Raw genomic sequence first — 24,110 nt, 5'->3', positions numbered from 1 at the left:
TGACGTCATACACGCTGAGCACCAATAAGTATACAAATCGCTCACAGTCTGTGAATAAATTACCTGCGTAACACCGTAACTGATCGCTTCTCTGAGCTGCATATTGAACACAATAAGCCTTTTACATGTTTTAGCTATTTATTCCCTGTATGAACATGTATAATTGTGCGCGCTACACTGGTTTTGATTCTGGTTTTGATTCATGAGAAGTAGTTATGTATTTATATTTTTCATAACGAACATTTGAAAATTATTTTTTTGATTGTCCAAACTGTTTTTTAACCGTTTACAAGACTTTGTTTGTAAAGTAGGTTTATACTTTGCCTCAGTGACATAGAGTTTTGGTCAATTTTAACCAACCTTATAGTGGGAATTAATACAAAATATATAGTTTAGTCTAGTTGAGTGGATTTGCTTTTGTATAACTTGGTATACGTTATGTGTTTCAGATTATTAGTAGTCTTTAATTTCTTCACTGAATCTACTGCACTGATACAGTGTTGTAATATTTCAATAAAAACATCAACAATTAGATCAAGTCTGTTGTACAATTGAGCATACAAGACATCAACTGTTTTCATATACATTTATTTAAAAAAAAGATTTTGCAGTACAAAACAAGACCATTTTGTCCAAGTGAGAACTACAGCTTCTGTTGCACAGTTTAGTGTAAATAAAAATGCAGCACTTGCTGACTTTCAGTCATTCACATCCCACCTAAAAATAGCCACAAATTTAGTTTTTCTCTTTGAAATCTGTTCATATAATTACAGTTATGTTATTGGTTTACATCTCAAACATTATGTCAGCCCAAAAAGGACGCAGTATTTACTCCAGATACACGTGGATAAGCCAATTAGCACCCTCCACTACATCCCTGCTTACAACTACTACAATCCCCTTCACCTATTTTGTACCTCTTTGTGTCCTCACAGCTTAAATTTCCACTTACAACATAATTGAATACCCAGGGACCAAAGTGCCTTAAAAAATGGGCACCTTGTGTTATCCCTTGAATGTTTAAAATACAGTAAGAAAAAATAAAACTGTGTGAATGGGAAAAAGTAACATGACATAATTCCTGTTGATAAAAACAGCTAACAGGGAGGTCTGTATTGCCATGTACCTTCCATATGTGGTTCAAATCTGTTTTAGTTTTAAAATGTTTTTCCTATTCTCCCATTGTAACAAGTCCAGCTTGGCTACAAAGATGAGAATTATTTAGAATTATTAAGATGACAAGTAAATCCCACTCCCTTAGAACAGTATGATGATCTAACACTGAATGTTAATTGTCTCCAAAAACCTGGCTGTGGTTTGGTACCTGCTGCCAGCTGCCAGATTCTTGATTCAAAGAGGAGAAAATCTAGTTTGAAGTTTTGCATAATGAAAGTAAATATTCTGTTTCTCCCTTCTACTGCAGCCTATCCAGTTCGATCCATGCCACTGCCCTCTGCTGACTGTGGATGGCATTACGTATGGCTGCCAGCAGCTCATCAGTACAGCTCCATGTGCTGGGCTCCAGGGTGTAGTAGAGCAGGGGCAGTGTCTCCAGCTGCAGCTCCTCGGCCTGGCACACCTCCTCCATTACTCTGTCCTCCCCACACCGTGGGAAAAACTTCCTATTTCAAGTGTTGGAGCGTCATATGCAGCAAGTTAGAGGGAAAAACGTTGGGTTCTTTAAAACAACAGCAACACTTTTTTGTATATCTGTATGGTAAGAAAACACCACACGATCTGCAGATGGAGAAAAATGCAAATTTACCTTACAATGTGAGTGGCGTGAAATGTGTGGTGAACCTGCACGAGCCTGATTGATGTACCATCATGCTGCTATATGATCTGATGCGTACTTACTGTTACACTGCATTTACTGTACTTGCCAAGCAAATGGGTGCCCACGTACCTCAGCTTCTTGTGCTTTTTGTTCTTAGGGCAGATATGGATGACGATAGGGTACACCCCCTGTCTCAAAAAGCCCTCAACACTGGGCAGCCCGAGCTCCAGCAGACAGTGCTTGTCCTGAGACAAAGACGGAGATTTGGACAATGCGTGACAATATGCATTCATTATCATCAGCAAAATGAAACACTCTTCTGTCTTTTCCTTGAGAGAGACTTGGAATGTTTGTGCCTTGCGATTATTTCAGCGATGATGTGTTTTTTTAATTACCTGGCTGATGACGTCCTGTATCGACTGCAGCCATATTCCCAGAGTCGTCTCTGGACTGCAGGGATCCAACAGGAACACTCTCTTGTCTCGTCTCTCTGAAGCCTGGATAGGCTCTGTAAACCACAGGAAACAGAGGAAAGAGGAGACTGTGGTGTATCACGCCATGGTCAAATGAGGAATCATCAACCTTTTCGGTCACCGGGTCTATCATTGTTTGGGACGTGAATAAGTGTGTGTGCTGTGCGCATACCTGGTGGGCAGGTGTTGAACTTCAAACCAGACTCTGCTGGTTGCAGCAGCCTCTCTATGAGACCACGGGAGAGAAGAGAGGGGGAGAAGATGACCGGCCGCTTAGTCTGAACCTGCACCGGCTGCACTAAACTGTACGGGATCAAGTGCTCCCCGTGACCTGAGGGGACAGGCACACATGAAGGTGACATTAATGCACAGCTTGTAAATACAAAAAGGATACTGAAAAAATAAGAAAAAAAACATCACACAGATTTGGTGTTGCATTCTGGGAACACTGGGGCTGGATCTTACGTTTGCTGAGTGTGTAAAGGACCTGCTGTGTGGAACCAATCCCACGGCAACTGGGGTCCGTTGCCTTGACCAGTCGTACACGTCCGGATGCTTTCTTCAAGAACTACATGTCGGAAAATGGAGACAAATAAACATTTAGTAGTCGTTTGTAGGAGTTATGTAACAGTTTGGTTTAGCACAGTGACTGAAAGGGAACCAGCGTGTCATTTCAATATGAGCAGACTGACCTTCCTCTTGAAGTCCTTTTGCTCCAGGGCCATTTTTCGTAGCCTAACAAGTAACAATTGTTGTGCCCTGAGATGGAAAATACTTATTTGTCATCTACACTCTTAATTGGCATAATTAACAGGCGGTACTTATATTCTAATATAATAAAAACAAAGCTCAATAGCCAGAATTAGAATAAGGTTGCAGTCAAATCAAGGTCCAACTGGCGTACCTGTTGTAGTTGGGCATGGTTCCTGCCTGCAGGTGCTTGGCTGTGTATGGGTCCACCAGGGAACAGTGCCAATGGTATTTCCCATTGTATCTTGTGTCTGTGACGTGTATAATGTCATCACAGGACACACCCAGAGACGGCGGGTCACCGCGAGGCTCCATGCTGATATTAACACGCACATAGAAGGAGTCAGCACCCATACAAGTGGGCGACGAGAGGTGGGAGCACAGTTTGGAGTATGCTGAGGACAGGAAACAGAAGAGGGGAAAGATAGTCTCATCTCTCTGAGACATCAATGAACAGAGGTTTCAAGAATACCCTATTACAGTTTTATGTAAAAATATCTGACAAAAAAATGGACTCACCCTCTGGGTTGCTCTGGTGTTTGAGCGTTGAAGGCTCAGCCCACCACTGCAGTGAAAAGTGGGCTACCTCAGCAGTGCACTGGCCCAGCAGCACACTGCCCCCACCAAACAGAACCCTCTCCAGCTGGACAACATTAAGAGAAATGTGCACGTTCAATCAAGGAGCTTGTTTAAAAAAACCCTTGTACACTCAGAACTGTAATGGGCACTTGTCCAAATAATACACATGTAAGCATTAGCTGAAGCACACCTCTATCATGAAGCATGTACATACACACAATACTCACACATGATTTATGCACTATACAGACGCACCCACACACACACACACACACACACACACACACACACACACACACACACACACCTCCAGCAGCTCACTGCCCTCCTTCAGTCCACATAGTTCAGCTTGGGAACCAGCTCTCACGTGGCTGACGAAGATCCCCGTTTGGTTCCCTCCGACTATCGTAATATCGTCAGCTAGACTGGCTCTCCTGTGCTTTGGTGAGATGGGGGGGCTTGAGGACGGGGAGCAGGAGGGTGTGCTGAGAGATGGCAGGGATGGGCAGCATTAGATGAGGATGGCGTGACATGTACATGAGGCAAAGATTTGGCAAAGAGCAGTGCAACTAGTCTATTCACTTCATATAATCAAAAGGTTCACTTTTATGCTTGTTCTGTGCTCTAAGATTTTCTTTCATCCACATGTTGTATGGAAAACCGTTGGACCCAATTATTAATGATGTTAACCACTGAGTTCTGTTAAACTGCATCTGCTAGAAATATTGTTTCGGTTGCATTTTGAGGATTCCACAAACAAGATTCAGGTCGTGCAGTTGTGTTACAGTCATGTAAGGTCAATGGGGGCAATAATCACGCCATACCTTTGTAAAATAAATCATCATTCTTATCTATGAAGCTGTTAGATGTTGCTGTAAGCACTTTATAAGTGACATTGGTTATTAAGCAGGAAGCCATCACATACATAGTCATAGTGTGCTTTAACAATGTTTTTTAGTGGCTGTCATTGACAGGCATTTAATCCGTTATGTTGTACCTGGAATCACTAGGACTGGGCTGGTGTGAAGAGACTGCAGGCAGGTTGACCAGGTCAGGGGGGAAGAGATGAGAGTGTAGGGAGGTCCAGGAATCCCACAAAGAAGGTTCACTCGGATCACCTAAAAAACACCAGAGAGCCTCGTAACTCACGCTCACAACGTACTACATGCAAAGGCTGTAAAACCACAAGGTGAAGTTTTAATTAATTTTATTTTTGACCGAATCAAATATACCTGTAATGTTATCATTCTCATCACTGCCCCACGATTCCGAGTCAAACCTATTCAGAGCAGAAAAAAGGGACTTTAATGAGAATGAAATGAAACTAGTTATAACAGACATTGTGTATCGTGACGTGGGGCTGATTAACTCACTCAGTGTTGACTCGTCGGTTGATGGAGTTCATACACGGTGGGAAGGGGAATGTGGAGAGTCGATTTATTTCTTTTTCGTTGTCGTCTGTCTGAGGGTAGAGAGGTAAATACAAAATACACAGATTCTTACTCCTTCATTCTTTGTCTCTTTTGTTCTTTCCGTGCTGTGTTTGTTAATGAGCGGAGCTGTGGTACTCACTGACAAGAGCAGATTCTCCTCTGAGTTGGAGCATGAACCTGTGGAGGAGAAATAAAGTGCGTAAGCACAAGTACTCTACGCAAAATGTGAGAATCATCCACCAGGTGTCAGTGCACACAACTTACCCTCTGAGTTATCGTTGGCCTGGCCACTCGAGGGTGTCTGTGGCACAGAGAACAGGAGTGAAACTGGTGTGACCTCACAGCGATAGAGATATTGTGCAGGTACAAACACGCTAAGGGTTGCATAATAATCTACTACAATCAGTCTCAAACTCTACACAATAATAAGATTCGACTCCAGCTAAAGATATTTACTTTGCAGTCCAAAAGCTACATTCCTCGCATTCTGCAAAGACAACGTGAGAAAACATGTTGCTGCAGTCTCCAAAATAGTTGTGGTCACAGTACACAAAGAAGTAGTTACACTGTATTAACAGCACTTATCCTGATTTTAATCATGACTGGGATGACGGTGATTCTACTGTTACTGTGAATGTGAGTAAGATCATAGTTATGGAGGCCAGCCCTGACCTTTCGTAGCAGCAGGCGGCTGCCATTGGCCTGGGGTCTCAGGTCCAGGCCGAGGGAACAGCAGGGGCCGTAGCACTGGTCCTCACTGCACAGGGACAGGTGGGACTGAGGAGACAGAGGGAACAATATAACGCCTTGTGTGGTTACAGTGGGACGACAGTGCTGCACTCCTAACTTGATGCGTGAACTCACACAGTGCAGACCGGGGCTGCTCTGCTCCATTTGCTCCCGGCTCCTCTCCTTCTCTCTCTCCAGCTCCCTCTGCTGCTGCTCCAGGTTGGCCTGCAGCTCTGCAATGCGTTTACGCAGACGGTTCTTATCCAGCAGACAGTCGGTGTACTCCAACTGCAGGCTGTCTCGACTACGCAGAGCCTGGTGAAGAGATGGAAAAAAGGAAGGGGAAAAAAAGTTAGCATGGTGGGAAAACTGTTGAGACTAGTCATTGGTGCTAATATGAGGAATTCCAACTGCAACACAGCTAACGACAAACGTGCCTTGATGAAAGTTGGCGAGAGACTATTGGGCCTCCATTCACACTGACCTGGTCTCTCTCCTTTTCCAGCTCCATGATCTGGTTGAAATAGGACACGCTCCTCTTCTGTTCAGTCTCCCAGTCCAGCTGGAGAGTTCTCACCTTCAGCTGTAGCTGCTCGCACTGCGACTCCAGCTACAAACACAGTTTACCATTACAACCTCTATTTAAAGGCAGAAAAAAAAACATTTAACACTGACTTTGGCTGTACATCAAACTTTTTTTTAACAGAGTAAAAAATACATAATCTTAAAGATCATTTGTGACACCTTGTCCGAGTGCTCCTCAGTGCTCTGTAGCTCTCCTTGTATCCGGGTTATGATATCACAGAGCTCCTGCCTCTGCTCTGCAGCCTCCCTGCGGTCCTGCTGCAGGATATCCATCAGAGCCTGAGGTAAACAACAGAAAGCTAATTTTGACAGCATGAAACACTGCATCTTTAGAAACACCGCCCAAAAAAGCATGCTACATCTTTGTCTTGAGGGACAAATTATGAGGAAAAAGCAGTGTGATTGGTCCCGACACAATAAGAAACAGCAAATGTGCTTTTCGACGATAAATATTGTAGATTTAAAAACATACCATGACTCCGGTGGCAGGAACTAAGTTCCTCATCTGACTTCCTGTATTCTCAGCTTTGTGAAATTCCATGTGGTGCAGCGGCTTCTCTGGCAAAGCAGGTGGAGGACCATTTATTTCATAGGAGAGCAAACTGTTTCTCTTTGCTGCCGTGGTGTTCCCTGGAGGATTGATTGCTTGTTTCGCTGCGTCTGTCAACCTGGACCTGAACTCCTCTACCTGTAACCAAAGCAGCCATAAACACATACCCTGACATTTTGAAACGTCCACACCAGCCAAAACAAAAACACGTTTAAAATATGGCTAATGAGCTGTTGCAGCTGGGTGCCAGTTTAAACAGTTTCACTTGAACTGCCCTGGGTGCTGCTATTCATGCCATCAAACATAACATTTATTATTTTTCTTTCCCGTATAGTCTTCCAGAACTTAAAATATCTCTCCCTGTCTTTATACGACATGGTTTTGCAAGTAACATGTATCTCTGAAGAACAGACCCTTGTGTTAAATAGAAACTCTTGGCCCCCTCATGGAGCACCTAAACCTGCACCTTAAAGCTAAGAGCAACAGGGGCAAACAAGTAGATCACTGTTATTAGCAAATTCGCCATTTCTGCAGCAAGTACCAGCTGTTTTTAGAGTGAGTATCAGCTGAGGAATGTGGTGGGACATAGGGAATGACTCATCTTCTGAGGACCTTCTCACACTAAAAGTCAGAAAAAGTCTTGTGTTTGACAACTCCTCGTATCGATATCTGTGAGTTCTATGATTTGTGGTGAATATACATACACTCTCTTTAACCTCCTAGGATGATACACTGTACAGCTTCGTTTTTTACATGTGCTGCTCCCAACCGACCTACCTGCCTCAGTAGTTCTCTCTCGCGGGTGGAGGCCTTGCCTTGCTCCTCCAGGGCCCTGGAGTACTTCACAGCCTGCTCCAGGTGCCTGTCCTTCAGCTTGCCCAGCTCTCGACTGCCCAACTCCCAGTCTTGCCGCAGCCTAGAGATCACAAATCCTTATTGATTCATTTCTGTGCGACACAAGGTAAACCATCTGCTTTCTGTGACATTAAAGTTACTCGTTCATGGATTCATCGTAGTTTTAATCCACTCACTGAAGCTTCACGAGGAAATATTGCTGTTATTAACTAGAGATTCAATCAGGATATTTGTTTATTTACCCTCTCAAATGGAATGTCAGTCTCTCAGCTGCCGAAGATCTTTGCCAAAACAAATCTCAAAAACCAGCTGGTAAGCTCTCTATAGAAAGTTACTCATCACTGCCTGTTTGACGCCATCAACAAGATAAATTACCTGGCTCAAACTGTCTGAGAAAGTTGCTTCCATGACTCGTCTCTCACCCATGAATTTAGTGAACAAAGATTTTATTTTCACAGCCTGACAAAAGTTAGAGGACCAAACTCAGCTACCCCCAAAAGTGAGACAAACCTCTCAAGCTGCAGTCTGTCCCGACACAACTCCTGAGCTTTGTGTTCGGCGCGGCCGCGTTCGTCCTCTGCCATCCGGCAGCGCTGAGACAGGCGGCGCTCACACATGCGGCTATTTCGAAGCTGCTCCATCAGTTTACGCACCTCCAGAAGCAGGAACTGGGTTAAACCCTCCGGACCCTCCTCATCTGGGGGGTAAAGACAGGTGGAGGTTATGGGTCACGGGTACAACTGGTTAATGTGCGTGGAGTGGGTAAACTCATATGCGGAGAGTGGAGTGGCTTGTTTTAATGTGTGAGGAGACGGGACGGGTGAATGAAAGTGTGTCTAAGTCATCTGCGTGTCCTTTTCGCATATGTAAACATCTGGAAACACTGAATCCTTGTGCATATTTTGTGAAAGTACCAAGAGAGCTTTTGTTATAAGATTTCCTCTCAAGTTCCCATACTGGCTCTACATCTTTTGCTCTTTGACTTAGAGACCATTATTGTCAAACGTACAAAGGCCTTTCATTATATTCTGCTTGTTTAACATGCCCTTCATTCCTTAAGATACTCTTAAGCATAGTAAGAACAACACATTGTGTGTTCAGCTCTGCAGAGAGTTGCCTACTTATCCACTAGATAACACTGAACACAGAGTTTCTGTCTCTAACCATGTAACAGTTAAATATATACCGTAGTAAGCTTATCCAAAGTTTGAATGTCTGTAATGTGTTTACTATGTGCCAGTAAAGAAACCTTCTTATGCAACAAGTGGGGCTAAGTTATTTTTTAAAAGTCAGATTTAAGTCTCAAGATGACAATCAGGAGTCCTGAGTCCTAAAGTTTGAGTTTTGGGCCTGAAATATTTGTGATGGAGTCTATTTTATTACGTCAATTTTCGATTAAATACAGTGTCTTTTCATTCAAAGTGTACGCATGAAAATTCTCGTTCCACATTAAGATATTTCTCTCTCTTTTCAAAGTATTTTGGTTGATTATTTTCAATCCTTAAGTCCAACTCAACTCTGTGTCACGAGGTGAGTCCACACCTCTGCCACCCTCGACATGCAGAGAAGCCCCGCCTTACCCAGAATGAGGGAGCATCGCTGTGTGGGCTGCTCTCCGGTCAGCTGCGTGTACTGGTCCGGGTGGTAGAACTCCAGCGATTCCATGAATGCTTGAAGACCTCGCTGGCCCTGACCACGCAGAATGTCCAGCAAGCGACCTGTTCAACAAAAGTGTAACAATGTGGGATTAATCACTATCCCATGCACAATGTCAATAAACCCATGCAAGCTCACGTCAGCATTTTGGTACTGTAAACTATCAAAGCTGAAGCAGTCTCACCTCAAAAATGCTACCTCTTTGATGTGAGTGCCATCTACACTGTAGTTACATTGGTATTTCAAACATGACCATGATAAATGAGCGGCTGTAGCATGAGCTAACCCACTGGCAACGAAACCACAGCGATATGAACTGGGTGCTCCGGTCCTCGTCTTCATCTTTACTATCTTCACTCCCCATTCTGTCAGCCTTACACTCCCCCTTTACTTGGCAAAGTCTTTCATCTCACTCTCTCCTTAGTTCCTGCCTGTTTTACTCACTGCAACATGTATCTCTATACCCGCCTGTTCCTCTCTCACAACCTCCTGCACAACCACTCACACATAATGTGGTTTTACAAAAGAACCATACTGCATGTACTGTCGTGCTTCCCATTGTTAAAGCATGTCGTACTATTGTACAATATTGTATTGTCTTCCAGGCAGCCATTTGTATTGGTTCATTAGCAAAGAGCATATTGCATATTGACCCCCTGTCTTTTTTCCTACATTTCCTATCATTTGTCTCATAAAGGTAAAAATTACAGAAATGTAAGAAATTCTCATTCTTCTTTTTTTATGATGATGCTAATGCTACTTAATTGCTTTTCCTCTCTTCTCATTTTTCTCTGATTTCTAAGTGGAGTATTGGGCATTTATTTGCATTGGGCATCAGAGATAATACAATCCTCATGTCACACTGAAAATATGAGTAGCCTCCAAGAAGTATAGCCTACCAAACCAACAGGCCAAACTACAATAACCAAGTTCCTGTTGACAGCTCCCTTTCACCTCATACCTCACAGTAGCTTGTTTTTTTTAATAGGTGCAATATAACATTACAAAAAGACTCATAGTATCTTCTACTGTGAGTTTCCCATCTCATATTGCAGTTTCATGATCTGAAACTAGCTGATGGGTAACATATGCACAACCAACTGCATGGCCTTTTACGTCATGTCAAATAAAAACGATTAAACCTGACACTTTTGCTTGAGGAGTTCACTTTAGCTGTATGGCTGGTGTTCCGCTTTAGATGTATTGACGTTTTCGAATGAATTGTTCCTCCTCTCACCGGCCTTGCTGATGCGCAGTGGGTACTGCGTGGAGTTGAGCACCTCGTCTTCATCCTGCTCGTCGATGACCTTGCACTGGCGCAGGTACGGCGTGAGTTTGGCCGGGTTGAGGATGCGTGTGAGCTTGTGCCGTACCCCCTCCACCCGATCCCAAAGCTCCTCGCAGCGCTCCTCTGACAAGGAGGGAGAGGACCGCACCTCCTCCTGAGCTATGTCCCCGTCCTCGGCCCAAACTGTGACACCTGCAAGACACCGGAAATTTACAAGCAGTTCAAGAAGTTTGACTGCTGTAAAAACTATTGTGCTAAAAAAGAAAGAAAAATCGTTTAATCATTTAGTGACTCCAGAAATGCTGTAGAATTGCTACTTTGGACCATGTCTCATTTGACTGTCACAGTTCAGCCCGAGGGCCAGATTTACTGTCCTGACTACACTTATCTGCACCTCTCAGCCCTCAAAGTGGGTCATTGCACTATGGTTTATCAAAAAATCACTGTCTGTCTGCTTTTTAACGCACAGATAAGACATCAGAAGCAAAACATGTGAGGCATCCTTGTGAAATAAGTATATATTCCTCCAAATTAAAATGCAATACATGATGATCCTCTTTGTCAAACACTGAGCCCTTTTTAATAGAAATCATTCTTTAGGATACATAAAAGATTACTGGGTTTATCTGTTGCATTGAGAAAGAATGAGATGAACCTCCTTACTGGAAATCTTCCAAGGAATGCAGAGGGGGATTTACTCCTACAAAACACAAGTCCCACAGATGGACATTTAACTTCAGGCCATTTGCCACACGGAGAGCAGATAATGGTGTTAGATCTCATTTAAGGAGGACAACTTGATTAGCTGAAAGCCAATAAGCGTTTGCATGATGAATGAAGTTATATTTCATACGAGTTAGTATATCAGCAGCAGTTAGAGTCTGCTGTTACCAGGGTCATAAACTGTGGTGGGGAGGACACTTTGTGGGTCAGTGTCTCAGAGTGCAGGAATGAAAATACTGGCTTGACTCATATTGCACACCTGAAAACACACCAGGGGGAAAAAAGCTTGCTCAGTCCCATTCATTTCACACTGTGGAGGAGACAATGAGAGAAAGTCAAAACCCCTGCCACTACAGGAGTGTGTTAAAAACACAACTACGTACTGTGTGTAATCACACTTACTGTTAAGCTATTTTCTTTCCTCTTGTAATAATGATAATATTAGCATAATGGTCGATTCTGCTATCAGCGATGCGAGGGAGGGAAAGCTTTTGCCAGCCTTCCAAATCCAGTGAGAAATTGCTGATCAAGGTACACTCTTAACAACACAAGCCCCCAAAGCTGTGTTGTTTCTACAGACAGAACCCCATGTCTCATTTCTGTTGGATTAACAAATGCACTTTATAATCACACAGAGGTCCAGTATCTGTCACATCTCACTGCAGTCTGTTATGCTTTGGCAGTTCTTGGCTCTATAGGCTCTGATAACTAGTGATGGGCTTTTGTCCCACTTTATAGATAAAAAATATATATAAAGAACCTATGGATAAGTCATCATGAAAATGATTTATTAGTATTTACCCTCTGTGTTATTTAGCAACGTTGAGAGTGAGGCGCCTGCTGCTCTGTGCAGCTGATGTGACTGATCTGAGCTAAGGCAGGTCGAGGCAGGTCTGGATGCTCTGGAATCTCAGTCATTACCCATAAACACGTCTACTGAGACATTGTTCTCATGTGATCACAACCGAACCCCTCCTCCTTACACTCCAAGCATTAGAAAACACCCAATACCATACTGTGATCTACCATCATCTTTTCTAGGAACATAAATAGATACAATCTGCAATTTTAACCAAGGTTCAATTGTAAAAAAGAAAAAAAAGAAACAAAACAAACAATAACACAAAACTATGCATGTGTTATCTGCTGATATCATATTCACATATATTCCATCAACAAGACTTTTGTTATCAGATGCATTTATCTCCAAAAGGCCATGTTTATATCTTGTGTGAAAGTTTGGAAAGATTTGAGAGTAGCTTTAACAAAAATCAGATGTATTTGACATGACTGAAAATATGTATATGTTATATGTTAATATATGTTAGTTTACCAAAAAGAAGATTATTGTGTTAACTGGTTTGAGAAAAGTAGCCTTTGTCATGAAACAAATGTGTCACATCGACAGAGTATTGATTAAAAACAACAACAACAACAACAACAAAAACAGAGGGCAACTTGATCATGCTCCACAGTGGACATGGTAGAATAGTATTACATAATGTGATCGATTATAGTGATGCGGGAGTTAAAAATGCCAGATTTGTATACTTGTCTATTTCTTGTTGTTGACCCAAACTGGGAGCCGAATTTAAGACCTTAACACTGATTGTATACCCGGCTATAGCACAGCCTTGCTACTATTTAACGCGTAGTTATTTACTCATAACACAGCTACAAACTGCTGAAATCGTAAACGTTGGCTTACCGCTCATGTCTCGAACCTCCTTGAATCTGTTCTGACGATGAGACCTAACAAATGAATCAAGTCCTCTGCGTCTCGTTCAGGTCCAGAGACGCGTCAGAAGTTAAACTGAGCAGTGAGACTAGAGAGAGTGCGTGGGAGCCATCTGGCCGGAGAGCAGCGAGCGCACAGGTACTCCTTTACGCACACCTTGGCACACTCAGCTCCCCCACCCTCGGTCAACCCCAACCAGCCAATCCGCAGCCAAGAACAGCGATAACGATTATCACCAAATCACAGCGGATTTCCTCTCCCAACACATTTCACTCTTGAGGAGAGCTTCGAAATAAAGATTGCCTGTGTCTGAGGTACAGCAGAGTCCTTTAGCACTAGATGGCGCTTTCAACCACTGACTGTCCACTCAAATCTCTCCCCAATAGGCGCATTATTACAGTGATAGTTATATTGCATAAATATTTCCAGGTATGTTTCTTGAATTCTGAGCGCTATCATGAAGGCTTGACACAGAAACATGACTTAAAGAGAATATGACTCTGCCACCGTGAGTCACTCACTCACAGTTGCAAAGAATAGCTTCTCCCCTCGTAAATGTGCAGGAGAGACAGCTTTGTGTTGCAGCACTTTGTGTCCTGGAGGAGAGCAGGTTAGTCACCAGCGTTGCCGAGGGACACCTGACCTGACTGATCTGATGCATTTAAAAACAATGACACAGAGTGTCTCATCCTCACAGTTTTTTGTTGTTGTTTAATGCATGTTTTTATAGCACGTACCACATAAAGACTGGAGTATTAGGTAAGTGGGACAGCTGACTCATACTGTTTGAGCTAGAGTACTACCAGAGAAGGTGACAGCATTTAATAATGGAAAGCACAGGAAATGAAACCAGGAAGTGACGAAAAGGTTAAAACAAGTAGAGGCAAGTGTTACCAAAACGAGCATGATGTAAATTAGCATGATAATTACAGGTTGTACTCAAAATCATTTAACAGCAGGTGAAAGAATTGAAATGAGGAATAAATGAGAAGAAAAGGTGATTTTGTGTCACAAGTCAAATTATGTACATTTTAGAGGTACATTATATGAATCCTTGGTTTGTGAAAATATACACCAATGTAGGCTATGTCAAAGATTTAAAATGATATCATTTCCTAACATCTCCTCCTCTTCCGAGGCAGCTCTTGAGTGTGGGACGGGACTGGGCAGAGGGTGTGGTGTGAAATGTGTCTTGCAGTTTGAGTCTGAAGGCAGACAGGAAATGTGGGGTGCCTAGCAGAAGAATGCGTCTTTTTCTTGGCATGTGGACAGGAAATGTCAGCCTATACTCTTCGTCCCTGGGCCTTCCCAATACACCCAATACAAACAGGCCTCCTGTTTGGGGTCTCAGTACTGCTGCTGAGAGATAATTTAGATAGAGATATATTACGTACTCATATACACTACAGGAAGCTTGCATGTGAGGATGCTCTCTCTACAAAATGTCCTCTTAATAAACTACATGCTTGTGCAGAAATAAATACAGACTTTGCATCAGGCCTTGGTCTCACTTTGAATAGAGTGCTGTAGGAATGAGTCTTAAAACCCGGAAATGAGTCAGCATTTTTGCCCCTCGTCTCACAGTCAATTTTTTTTAAATTGATTTTGGTTAGATGCCTGAAATAAGGTTTGTGGTTAACAACAAGCTTAAAATATTTCAACGTTTTGTTTTTTTCTACGACATAAAATATGTCAGTAAATACTCATCTCATGAATTTAGAAGTTTTACGTGTCTTAAAAAAGGCAGTTGCTAACAAGCGGCTAAATGAGACTACAAAACGTCATCACGCTGAGCATTAGTCCGCCTTTAGCTACGTGGTGGTAACATGAAGTCATTGTAGTTCAGAAACGGTTTACCGCCAAGTATGATCATAAAATAAATTTGATTTAGTGTCTGTTAGCTTTTTACTTCTATTGCATTTAAGCTCCAAAAACAATTAGAGTGGTGTTCATTTGTGAAGATTGTCTTGCTGAACAAAACGTGTAAGTATCATATACTTCTGTTCGCCACAGGGCTCATTTTCTGCAATAATCCAAAATCCAGTGGAATAATCTCATTGGCTTTTTGTAGAAAGAACCAGTGCGATGCTAACTTTTGGGTTGGCCTACAAAAAGACATCATCAGCTCTCTGTATGATAAACTGCACAAGAATAGCATATATGACATCCATTCATTTTATGCACTTACTGAAGGATCTGTAATTGTATACATCAAAGACCTACAAAAGTAGTTGAGCCGTGTTATCTTAACCTTATGCAGGGATATGGTATGATTTTTTAAAATCTTTTTCATGTTTATCAGGTAATTGATTTTAAATGTGATAACGAACAGACAGGAACTAGAGAAGGTTATATAAATAACTCTACTTCCTTGTGCTGTATCATCACTGATTGCCTCTCATCCTTGATTATGACTCACAAACTCACACCTCCTCTCCCCTCCTCCTCTCTCTCTTTCCTTCCATACCCCTTCTTTCTGTGCTCTTCTTCCATTTTGTCTCCCTCGCATTGCTTCACTCTTTGTCATTTACACTCTGCCTCTTCCTCCGACAGAGCCATCCATCCTCCAGCAGTGCAGTCCAGGCCTTGGTGAGGGGAGGGAGGGGAGGGAGTGGAGGGGAGGGAGGGGAGGGAAGGGGAGGGAAGGAGGGAGGGCTGCAGTGGATGAGCATTCCTGTTGTCTCTGAGGTGACGGCGGCACAGAGGAGCCATTGACGGCAGCACTGGACCCCACAGCTTGCTAATGCTGGAATGTGTGATATTGTGACAGTTCAGTCACACAGAAATGGGCCGTGCAGAATTCCCTTAAGTGCTCTGTACGCTTTAATCTGTAGCTCTTTAAGTTGTTTTGTTTCCCTCTCCAGACAACAAGTGAGTGAGCAGCTGTTGGTTTGGCGTCTTTTTGAAATGATTCATCACGAGCTGGGCGGGACTGACAACCATCACTGCCACACTTTGTGGAATAAGCAACTTTCTTAAATTTGCTTTATATCTGTGTGATTATCTGTGTGAAGTGCATGTTAGACGGAGTGGCTTCTTCCCCACATGCAAAAAGGTTCAGCACAGGATGTAATCAGACACCAGAATTAATCTAAATCTGCTTTAATCTACAACTATTCAACAATGTAGGCCAACAGCTTAAACAGCAGCAGCGTCTGTGGGTTTCATTTCTATGTTTGTTCCACACTTGTCCTGACCGGCACACAACAGGCCCGGCTCTTCACCCAGCAGCTGAACCCCATGGCTCCATCTATGACTCAAGCCTGGCAGCAGCACAGACTCACCCCTTTGTGTCCGTGAAGAATGCGTCTTTTCTGACTCTTTTTGAAAACAGGGGCAGAGAAAGAGAGGGACAGGAGCATGAGTAATTGAGACAGATTTAAATCTTGACATGTGATTTATGTTTCCTCTGATACTGTGGCAGTAGCTCTCCATTGATCAGGCTGGTGGTACTCAAGATACCCTTAATGCTTTATGACAAAACTGAATTGAGAAATGAATATCATGCATCAATGAAATACACGTGTTTCTCTCCACTCTCCACTTGCAAAGAGGAAGCTGTATTTCTAAGGGTGCTGTGCTGATGGATTTGCCTAGACCAAAAAAATGAATCTTGTAAATAACCCAGAGTAATACCCTGCAATTTCCTGTTTAACATGGAATCAACATCAACACAGCAAAGGGTCAGAGTGAAGGGAGGAACTCTTATTGAAGCAAACAAGAAGCTTGGACAAACAATGAGTGGGACAAAAATATTACAACAATAAAACCAGAGGGCTCTTTTATTTATCACGCAATAAACTTTAAAAGCTTTAATTAAAAGATTACATTTTCATGACCTGCTGTGTGAAATATTTTCCGAAGCCATGCAGGCTGACAAAGAAACCTCATATGGAGGCGATGTGGTTGAGCTTGATACAATTCAGACCTCAACAGAACCTCATCTGGACAAATTTGGAGCGTCAGGGAGGAGTCATCATCCATTCTGGGCGCTGGCCACAATCAAGGAGCAACTGAACACACGTTTTTAAATCACTATATCAACTCTTGGTCCAGGGCTGGATAATACAATCACCTCTTCAACTAGATACTACTAGAGCTGTGTGACGTAAAACTATAAACCATAAATGTCTACTGTAGAACTACAAAAAGGAATTTAAACCTCAGCTCAGGTTAAATACCCTGTTTCCCCACACGATGACAACCATAGTGTGACGTACGAATTTCCTGCTGATTGACTCTCTTCTACATACTCGCAGACAAATGTGCGCACGGGCCTGACTTTGTAGTGCCAGTAAAAAAAAACTGACGGCCCGGCCTGCTCCCCTTCCTGTCACTCTCCTTCCAGAGCGGTGAGGTTTGAGTTGAGACGTTTGAATTACAGGGTGTTAGATGGCTCTAAATCTGAGCTCCACCACTGCAGACACGAACAGCTTTACCAACCGCTGCACATCAATCTCCAGATACACATACAGGTTTAAAAATGCAACTACTGCTTACCACACGCTCAAAGTTGCCAGGGTTACATATAGAGCAGTCACAGTAAGCACAACATTTTTGTGTACATTTCAGTGTATGTACTGTATTGTAAGTGCATGTAATGCTCCTAATATGCTCCTATTTCTATTTGTGCATGATGTCTGAATGGACAGGCTTGGAGAGGATGTCCAGGGGTCACTGTTTTCAGACAGGTCAGGGATCGCATGTTTGTCACGTTCCTCTGGCTTTCCCTTTTTTAACCTGGCATCAACAAAACAAACACCCTTCCTCTTGGGAATGATAACAATAAAGTACGAGAGTGGTTGTGTGGTAAGACTCCAGTTCAAGCTCTTCTCAACAATGTGTGCGTCTCTAGTCTCACAAACACAATATTTTTAGGGTCATCCAACGAACTCGTATATCAACATAGTAGTTTAAAGCAGGAATTAGGAGATGCAAGTTATTCATTACGATAACAGGAAGCCATTTAGTTTCCTAATAACCCCCTGACAATATTTGGTGTCTGTTTCCATGTCCAGCTCCATCAGCATCTGTGTGCATGTTCTAATTATGAATACAGTATGTCTGGAAGTACAATGGCTGGTTTCAATGCTCACCAGCTCTCCCAGACATCATCATCCGTCTCGCCCCTCGTCAGGCAGACATACAGGGATGACGGATTAACCCTTGCTGAGTCACTGACCTCGTCAAAACTATTGAATTCTCCCAGCTTCTCAATTCACTGCTTCATACTGGGATCTGCTTTTAAGGTATAGTCACGCAAAAGTGACAGTCAGAACTAAGTGTTTCAGTGTGTGTCTGTGTGTTCATGCCTGTTTTTATTATTGTAGTCTAGAAAGCACGGAGGACTGACATTACAATACTCTATTGTCTGTGGGCCAACACTCAGCTTCCTGGCCGGTCGGAATCCACGGAAACAGGAGCGCAGTCCAAACAAAGACACAGGGGTCGACTTCTTTCATGTACCCCTCCATATATCAACCTCCTCACACCACTCTCCCCCCACTTCAACTGGACAGTCCCACTTCCCAGACCGTGTTCTCCAAATGCACATCTGGGTTTTTATGAGAACAGGAGTCCAATCTGGATCTGTCCTCCGGAGCAGGAGTCAGATCCACAAAACCCCCAAAACATCCAGATTGACGAGACCCACCATGAAGAGTATAATGCTCTGGGTGAAGTGGAACCGCCTTTACAATAATTCACACCTGACTTGTTTGGATGTGCTTTTATTGGATGAACCTTTAGTGTCTGAGTGACAGTAATAATAGTGAGCTGTTGAACACTAAATGAGTTTCAGTGTCTGAAAGCAGTCAAAGCTTCTTGGCTGCCTCGCTGATTTGTGAGAAAGTCATTTCCTGTGAAGAAAATCTTTTTCTGTCTCAGAGACTTCTCATCCTGTTTGAGTAGCACTCCTTCCTCTCCACCTCCTTCTCTTTCCTCCTTTCATGCCCATGAGCTTCATGCTTCGGCATAACGTTTCTCTGTCTCTGTCACTTCTATGCATTTATACTATAACTTGAATGTACAATACTGATTAAATATAAGTCCACACAATTCTTTCCAGAGACAATATTTTCAACATGATTTTCACAAGCTTGCGGTGTTAACTTTCCTGTCATTGCTCTTTCCCTTTGTCATCACTCCTTCTGTCCTCTGGTTTTCTTGTCCTCGCCTTCACATTCACTGCCCATCAGAGAGCCTCTGATACTTTGCAGCTGTTGTCAACAAGAGCTGCTCGCCCTCCCAGATCTACAGCGAAGATGATCCCTCCATTTCTCATGTCTGTTGTCAAGCCCCATCACCCTTCACATCCTCTCCACTAAACCTCCCCTTTCCCCTTTGCTTAGAGTTGATTACCCTCAGCCTCTTTTCCTGCCTTCACCCTGCTCCCTTTTCTCTTTAATCTCATTCCCCTGTCAAATCAGCCGCGTCTGTGTCCCCCCCCCCACACACTCCTCACGGGACATTCATTCTTAGTAAATTGATTTCTGTTTGTCAAATCTGCATCACAGCCCCTCATAGCTTGGACATTTGGGCTTCTGTTCATCCATAGTAATTTCTTGAATATTCTTTATTTGTATTTCTCAGGATGCAACAGCTGGTTTCAGCACTAACCCTTCCTACCTTAGGTATCAGTGAAACCACATATGCACCTTAATATACCTGGAACTCACTGTAAAGAGATGATGAAATCACAAGAACATAGTTTTGTTGTTGTTGCTTATTTTAGTGAGGGCACTGTATAACAATTTGAATGAGTCACTACAATATCTGGCCTGTTGTTTGTGTGTGCCTTGGTCTGATGTCTTGATACTGTGGTGATGCCAGTCTGTGCATCTGTGCTTGTATGTCTGTTTTAGATCAGCACACACAGAAGTAGCCTGCACTGACAACATGCATGTCAAACAGTGAAAAACACCCTTTAAAATATGGCTAATGTCGTACTCTGCTGTACAGACATGCAGCCTATTGTTGCGTGCCCAACTGAAAGTTGGTGATGAGTGTGTTTTTGTAAAGAGTGAGGTGAAGAGGGGGTCACAGAGAGAAGAAAGGTTGATAACGCCCATGGGAACTCTTAAGAGATCATGTTTACAGGGCTGAGTAAAGGTCAGAAATGACAACTGTGAGTGTGTGTGTGTTTCATTGTGTTTGCTGTACATCTCATGGTTTTGATTAAATGTCCAAGTCATTGCAGCCTATGTTAGATTAAAGGGTTCACATGTTAAACATCTGTCTAAGGCAATGGCAGACTGAGAGGAACCGAGGTTAAGACCTGATTAGTCCAAGCATCAGGAGACTCCTCACAAACACACACACACACACACACACACACACACACACACACACACACACAGACAAATAAGCCAAAGTAATTCAAAACATAATGCACATATACCCATATTTAGCCAGAAGCTCAAGCACACCCTGGCAGGACAGTGTGGGAAGAGTCTCAGTGGTTTATTATTGCAGCCTTCAGCCTCACAAAAGAATGTGCTCGGTGTCTTTTCTTCATCACATTGGTTCTATTCTTTATATTTTCCCTCTTCTTCATAGTGCTCTTACATCTTTTACATTTGTTTTCATAGATTTGCTCAAATTGAAAGTTGACATGAGCTGCTATATGCTGGTTGAGAGTCATGACCTCTTGTGCTCCACAAACATGAAAAGACGAACTTCAGTAGTCAATACTGAAAAATATGGGACACACACACACGCGCACACACGCACGCACGCGCGCACACACACGTGTAGAGTACACACTTTAGGCATTCACTTCAACCACTCTCTTTCAGGATTAGGGCTATATGGCTTCCTTCAACATCCATTATTATTTATTAATTCAGGCTTCGAGTCCAGCGACCTCCTCCCTCTCCTCCTCCTCTCCCTCTCCTCCTCTCCCTCTCCTCCTCTTCCTCTTCCTCTTCCTCTCCATCGCCTTCCACTCCACTTGTCAGCAGCAGCACGGAGCCGCTGCACCGATGCAAAGTTCATGTCCAAGCGGCAACATACGGTGCGGACCGCAAACCGAGGAGAATGACACCGAGGTTGTGTCTATACTAAGGGACTACTTTGTTTTACGGTAAGATAAGTTTGTAAATAACTTTGATGTAAGTTGCATGACGAGTATGGATGTGAAAAATCAACAGCAGTAAATTACTACGCAGTCAACATCTAATCCAGTTTTGTTGGCGTTCTATACAAACACGTTTGAGTGCATTTTTTCTGTGCGTAGAAGAGCGCAGTCAGAGCAGCCACATGCGCAGTCTTGTTAAAATCACTTGGTCACGATCAACTTTTGCACCTTAATGCCCACGTGCGTACATCACCGTGGAGTCAGTTGGTTTAACAGTGAGTTCGTGTTTCTCTTCTGCATTTGAACGGTTCAGACAAAATAACGTAATCAACGATAGAAGGACTTGATCACGCTATATGTGTGAAAAAAACTTGCCTTAATGACAATTAGCAGCATTTGTCAACTTTAAATAACATCTAGCTTGAGAAAACTATTAGAGCTCCAAAGGGGACAAATGATCTGTGTCCAGAATGCAGGTGCATCGTTATTCAGTAAAATATGTAAAGAGGGAGAGTCTCCTAACAACGTATAGATAAAAACTGCATGACAATACAACTTTTCCAAATTCTACCATTTGGCATAACGAGTGTTTGCAATGTTGAGACCGTTACTAAGAAGTCCTTTTTTAATTTACATTATGTTACCCTCTGTACATCCTCTTCTGCGGCATTACTTCCCTTTAGTTCGGTGGTGATTCGTGTTTTTAGGTCACATTTCAATTGAACTTGCTCTGTAAATTGAAAATGTAAGCGCTCTATTATATGACTTCAAACAGTGTTGGTAACATGGACGGCAGCTTGGTTCTAACTGGTGAGAGGTGTGGTGGAAGCAATCAAAATCACTCGGTCACTGTGCTCCTCCACTGGAACCACAGAGCAACTGTCTTAGGGACATGCCAGATCTCAGATCTGGCCGCCTGTCAGGGAGGTGACTTAATGGTTATAGAGACTGTCCCTCATCCATTCAATCATCTGGACCAGGGGTCACCAACCTTTTTTAAACTGAGAGCTACTTCAAGGGTACCGAGTAGTACGAAGGGCTACTTATTTGATACAAACTTCCTGAATAACAAAGTTGCACAGATCACCTTTTAATAATAATAATAATATATGTGAAGAGACTGTTTGATCACATGTCAGTTAACTATTCCTCACAATAATTATTAAGAATGATTTCCACAACAATGATGGTATAGCTACACATATATATTTAAACATACAACTTTTATTTCTGTTAATCTGTTTCACCATTTGAAAGTCAGAGGTATCACATCTCTGATATTTTTGTATCATCACATGATTAAAGCCGGTTACTTTTGCACATAGCGGCTGCTGGTGAATGATGCAGTGGTAATGTAGACATTTTGGGAAGTCTGGGTCACCTTTGCATTGCGCAATGAAGCCGCATGCCGGCCCGTCATCGCGGGAGCACCGTCTGTTGTCACCGACACCAGCTTTTCCAACGGTACCCTTTTCTCCACGAAGAAACTAGTAACCAGTCTCGTCTATAGCCGAGCGGGGGATCCAACCCTCCGAGGCGCGTTCAAACCTCTAGTATGGGCCTTTTCGGTCGGATTGCGTTGCCTCGCCTCTTCCCCCGCCACCCCTGAGTTGTTGCCCCGCGGCCTGTTCCGAAGATTTACAGACCTGACAACGGGGTGCGCTCGCGGCGCGCGTCTGGCGCTGACGGGGTGCGCTCGCGGCGCGCGTCTGGCGCTAACGGGAAGCGCCCGCGATTCGGAACCTGAAAACCTAGTGCGGCGGCCTCGTCCTGGCTGTCCACCGTGCGCCTCTGTGTACCCAACTCTCTTATGACAAGAAATATTGTCATTTTAAAATCTACACTAATGCAAGCGGTTTAGATTAAAAAAGAACAGCAACTACAATTTTAGACGGAGCTCCATGGTGACTAGTGCTATTTTTAGAACATGTCTAGCGGGCGACTCACGTGGTCCCTGCGGGCGACAGGGTGCCCGCGGGCACCGTGTTGGCTACCTCTGATCTGGACACTCTGTCTGTCCCTGCAGCAGCGTAGGTCCTCAGTGGACACTGCAACAGCTAACAAGGACCAAAACATTAAACTAAGTATATGTGCATAATTATGTGTTTGCTTGGTGATTTCAAATGTGGATAGCTTTTACATGATTGTGATGAGCCACAATGGAGACAGCTGCACCTATTTTTTGAAGAAGTGACGATCATGACATTGTGATACAAAAATAGGGCAAAATGAAAAATCATAAAGATGTAATATAATAGTGAATGAGCTCTGGAGATGATAATGGTCATCACTTACACAGACTTTTAAAATAAAACTTTGAATGAGTGTTGCTTTAAGCAGCCACTTTAACTGTGCCTCTCTGTTTATGTTTGCCAGGTGGAAGTTTGGAGAGGGAACATTTCCTTATGCTCATTGTTCAGCGTGTCTATTGAAATGAAATGAGCTGTGTTTGCACTTCACTGTTGCTTGGCCTCGTTTCCCTGCGTTCTATTGACAAAGGTCCCATGCATAAAAAAAGAAAAAAAGAATCAATGACAAGGGTTGAACCTGACCATAATGATTGATGTGGTTGCTTAGCCTGCTGTTGTTTAGTAATATTTTCTTTGTGCTGTAAAAGGAGTCATTGAACTAGTTGAAGAGGTAAAATGTGCAGAAAATTCTTATCTCAAATGCTTCTTCTTGTGAGACATTTTGTTGACTCGGTAGTGCATTAAGGAAAGTGTGAGAGGGCGTGAACAGGAAGTTAATTTACAAGTAACAGTTCTCAGATATGAAACACATATAGACACAGTCTGATACTGTCAGACAATGTCATGAACCCATAATTACACATATATCACCATCAGAAACAGTTGTGTGAAAAAGTGTTTGCCCCCTTCCTGATTTCTTATTTTTTT

General features: G+C 43.0%; 2 protein-coding genes across 4 annotated transcripts in view; one reads left to right on the top strand and one right to left on the bottom strand.

Moving 5' to 3' along the window:
- Positions 1-578: 578 nt before the first annotated feature.
- On the bottom strand, positions 579-13,392 carry zmp:0000000896 (caspase recruitment domain-containing protein 11). Its single transcript, XM_031871048.1, has 24 exons — positions 13,107-13,392; positions 10,625-10,867; positions 9,312-9,449; positions 8,242-8,428; positions 7,654-7,792; positions 6,799-7,014; positions 6,486-6,605; positions 6,226-6,351; positions 5,877-6,056; positions 5,685-5,789; positions 5,277-5,313; positions 5,152-5,189; positions 4,953-5,041; positions 4,812-4,858; positions 4,577-4,697; positions 3,887-4,064; positions 3,520-3,643; positions 3,155-3,395; positions 2,943-3,009; positions 2,716-2,818; positions 2,423-2,581; positions 2,173-2,285; positions 1,907-2,022; positions 579-1,622 (listed from the first exon to the last, which is right to left on the bottom strand). Exons 1-24 carry the CDS (start codon positions 13,111-13,113, stop codon positions 1,415-1,417), a joined length of 3,102 nt encoding a protein of 1,033 aa, XP_031726908.1. The 5' UTR covers positions 13,114-13,392; the 3' UTR covers positions 579-1,414.
- A 7,657-nt stretch (positions 13,393-21,049) lies between these two features.
- Positions 21,050-24,110, top strand: part of cdc42ep1b (CDC42 effector protein (Rho GTPase binding) 1b) — a 12,776-nt gene continuing 9,715 nt past the window's right edge. For all 3 annotated transcript variants that reach the window (XM_031871035.1, XM_031871034.1, XM_031871036.1), the window contains exon 1: positions 21,050-21,219. The gene's annotated coding sequence lies outside the window, so the exon portion shown is untranslated. The remainder of the gene's footprint in view (positions 21,220-24,110) is intronic.

Source organism: Anarrhichthys ocellatus, unplaced genomic scaffold, assembly GCF_004355925.1.
Source record: "Anarrhichthys ocellatus isolate YVR2014 unplaced genomic scaffold, GSC_Weel_1.0 scaffold55, whole genome shotgun sequence".
In the NCBI taxonomy this organism is placed as follows: Eukaryota; Metazoa; Chordata; class Actinopteri; order Perciformes; family Anarhichadidae; genus Anarrhichthys; species Anarrhichthys ocellatus.
Note: the sequence above shows the minus strand (reverse complement) of the source record. Positions and strands in the feature narration are given on the sequence as shown.

Coding starts and splice junctions, on each gene's coding strand:
- zmp:0000000896 (XM_031871048.1), bottom strand. Junction 5,314..5,684: donor GCCGCCTGCTGCTACGAAAG/GTCAGGGCTGGC, acceptor TCTGTGCCACAG/ACACCCTCGAGTGGCCAGGC. Junction 5,190..5,276: donor GGCCAACGATAACTCAGAGG/GTAAGTTGTGTG, acceptor TCTCCTCCACAG/GTTCATGCTCCAACTCAGAG.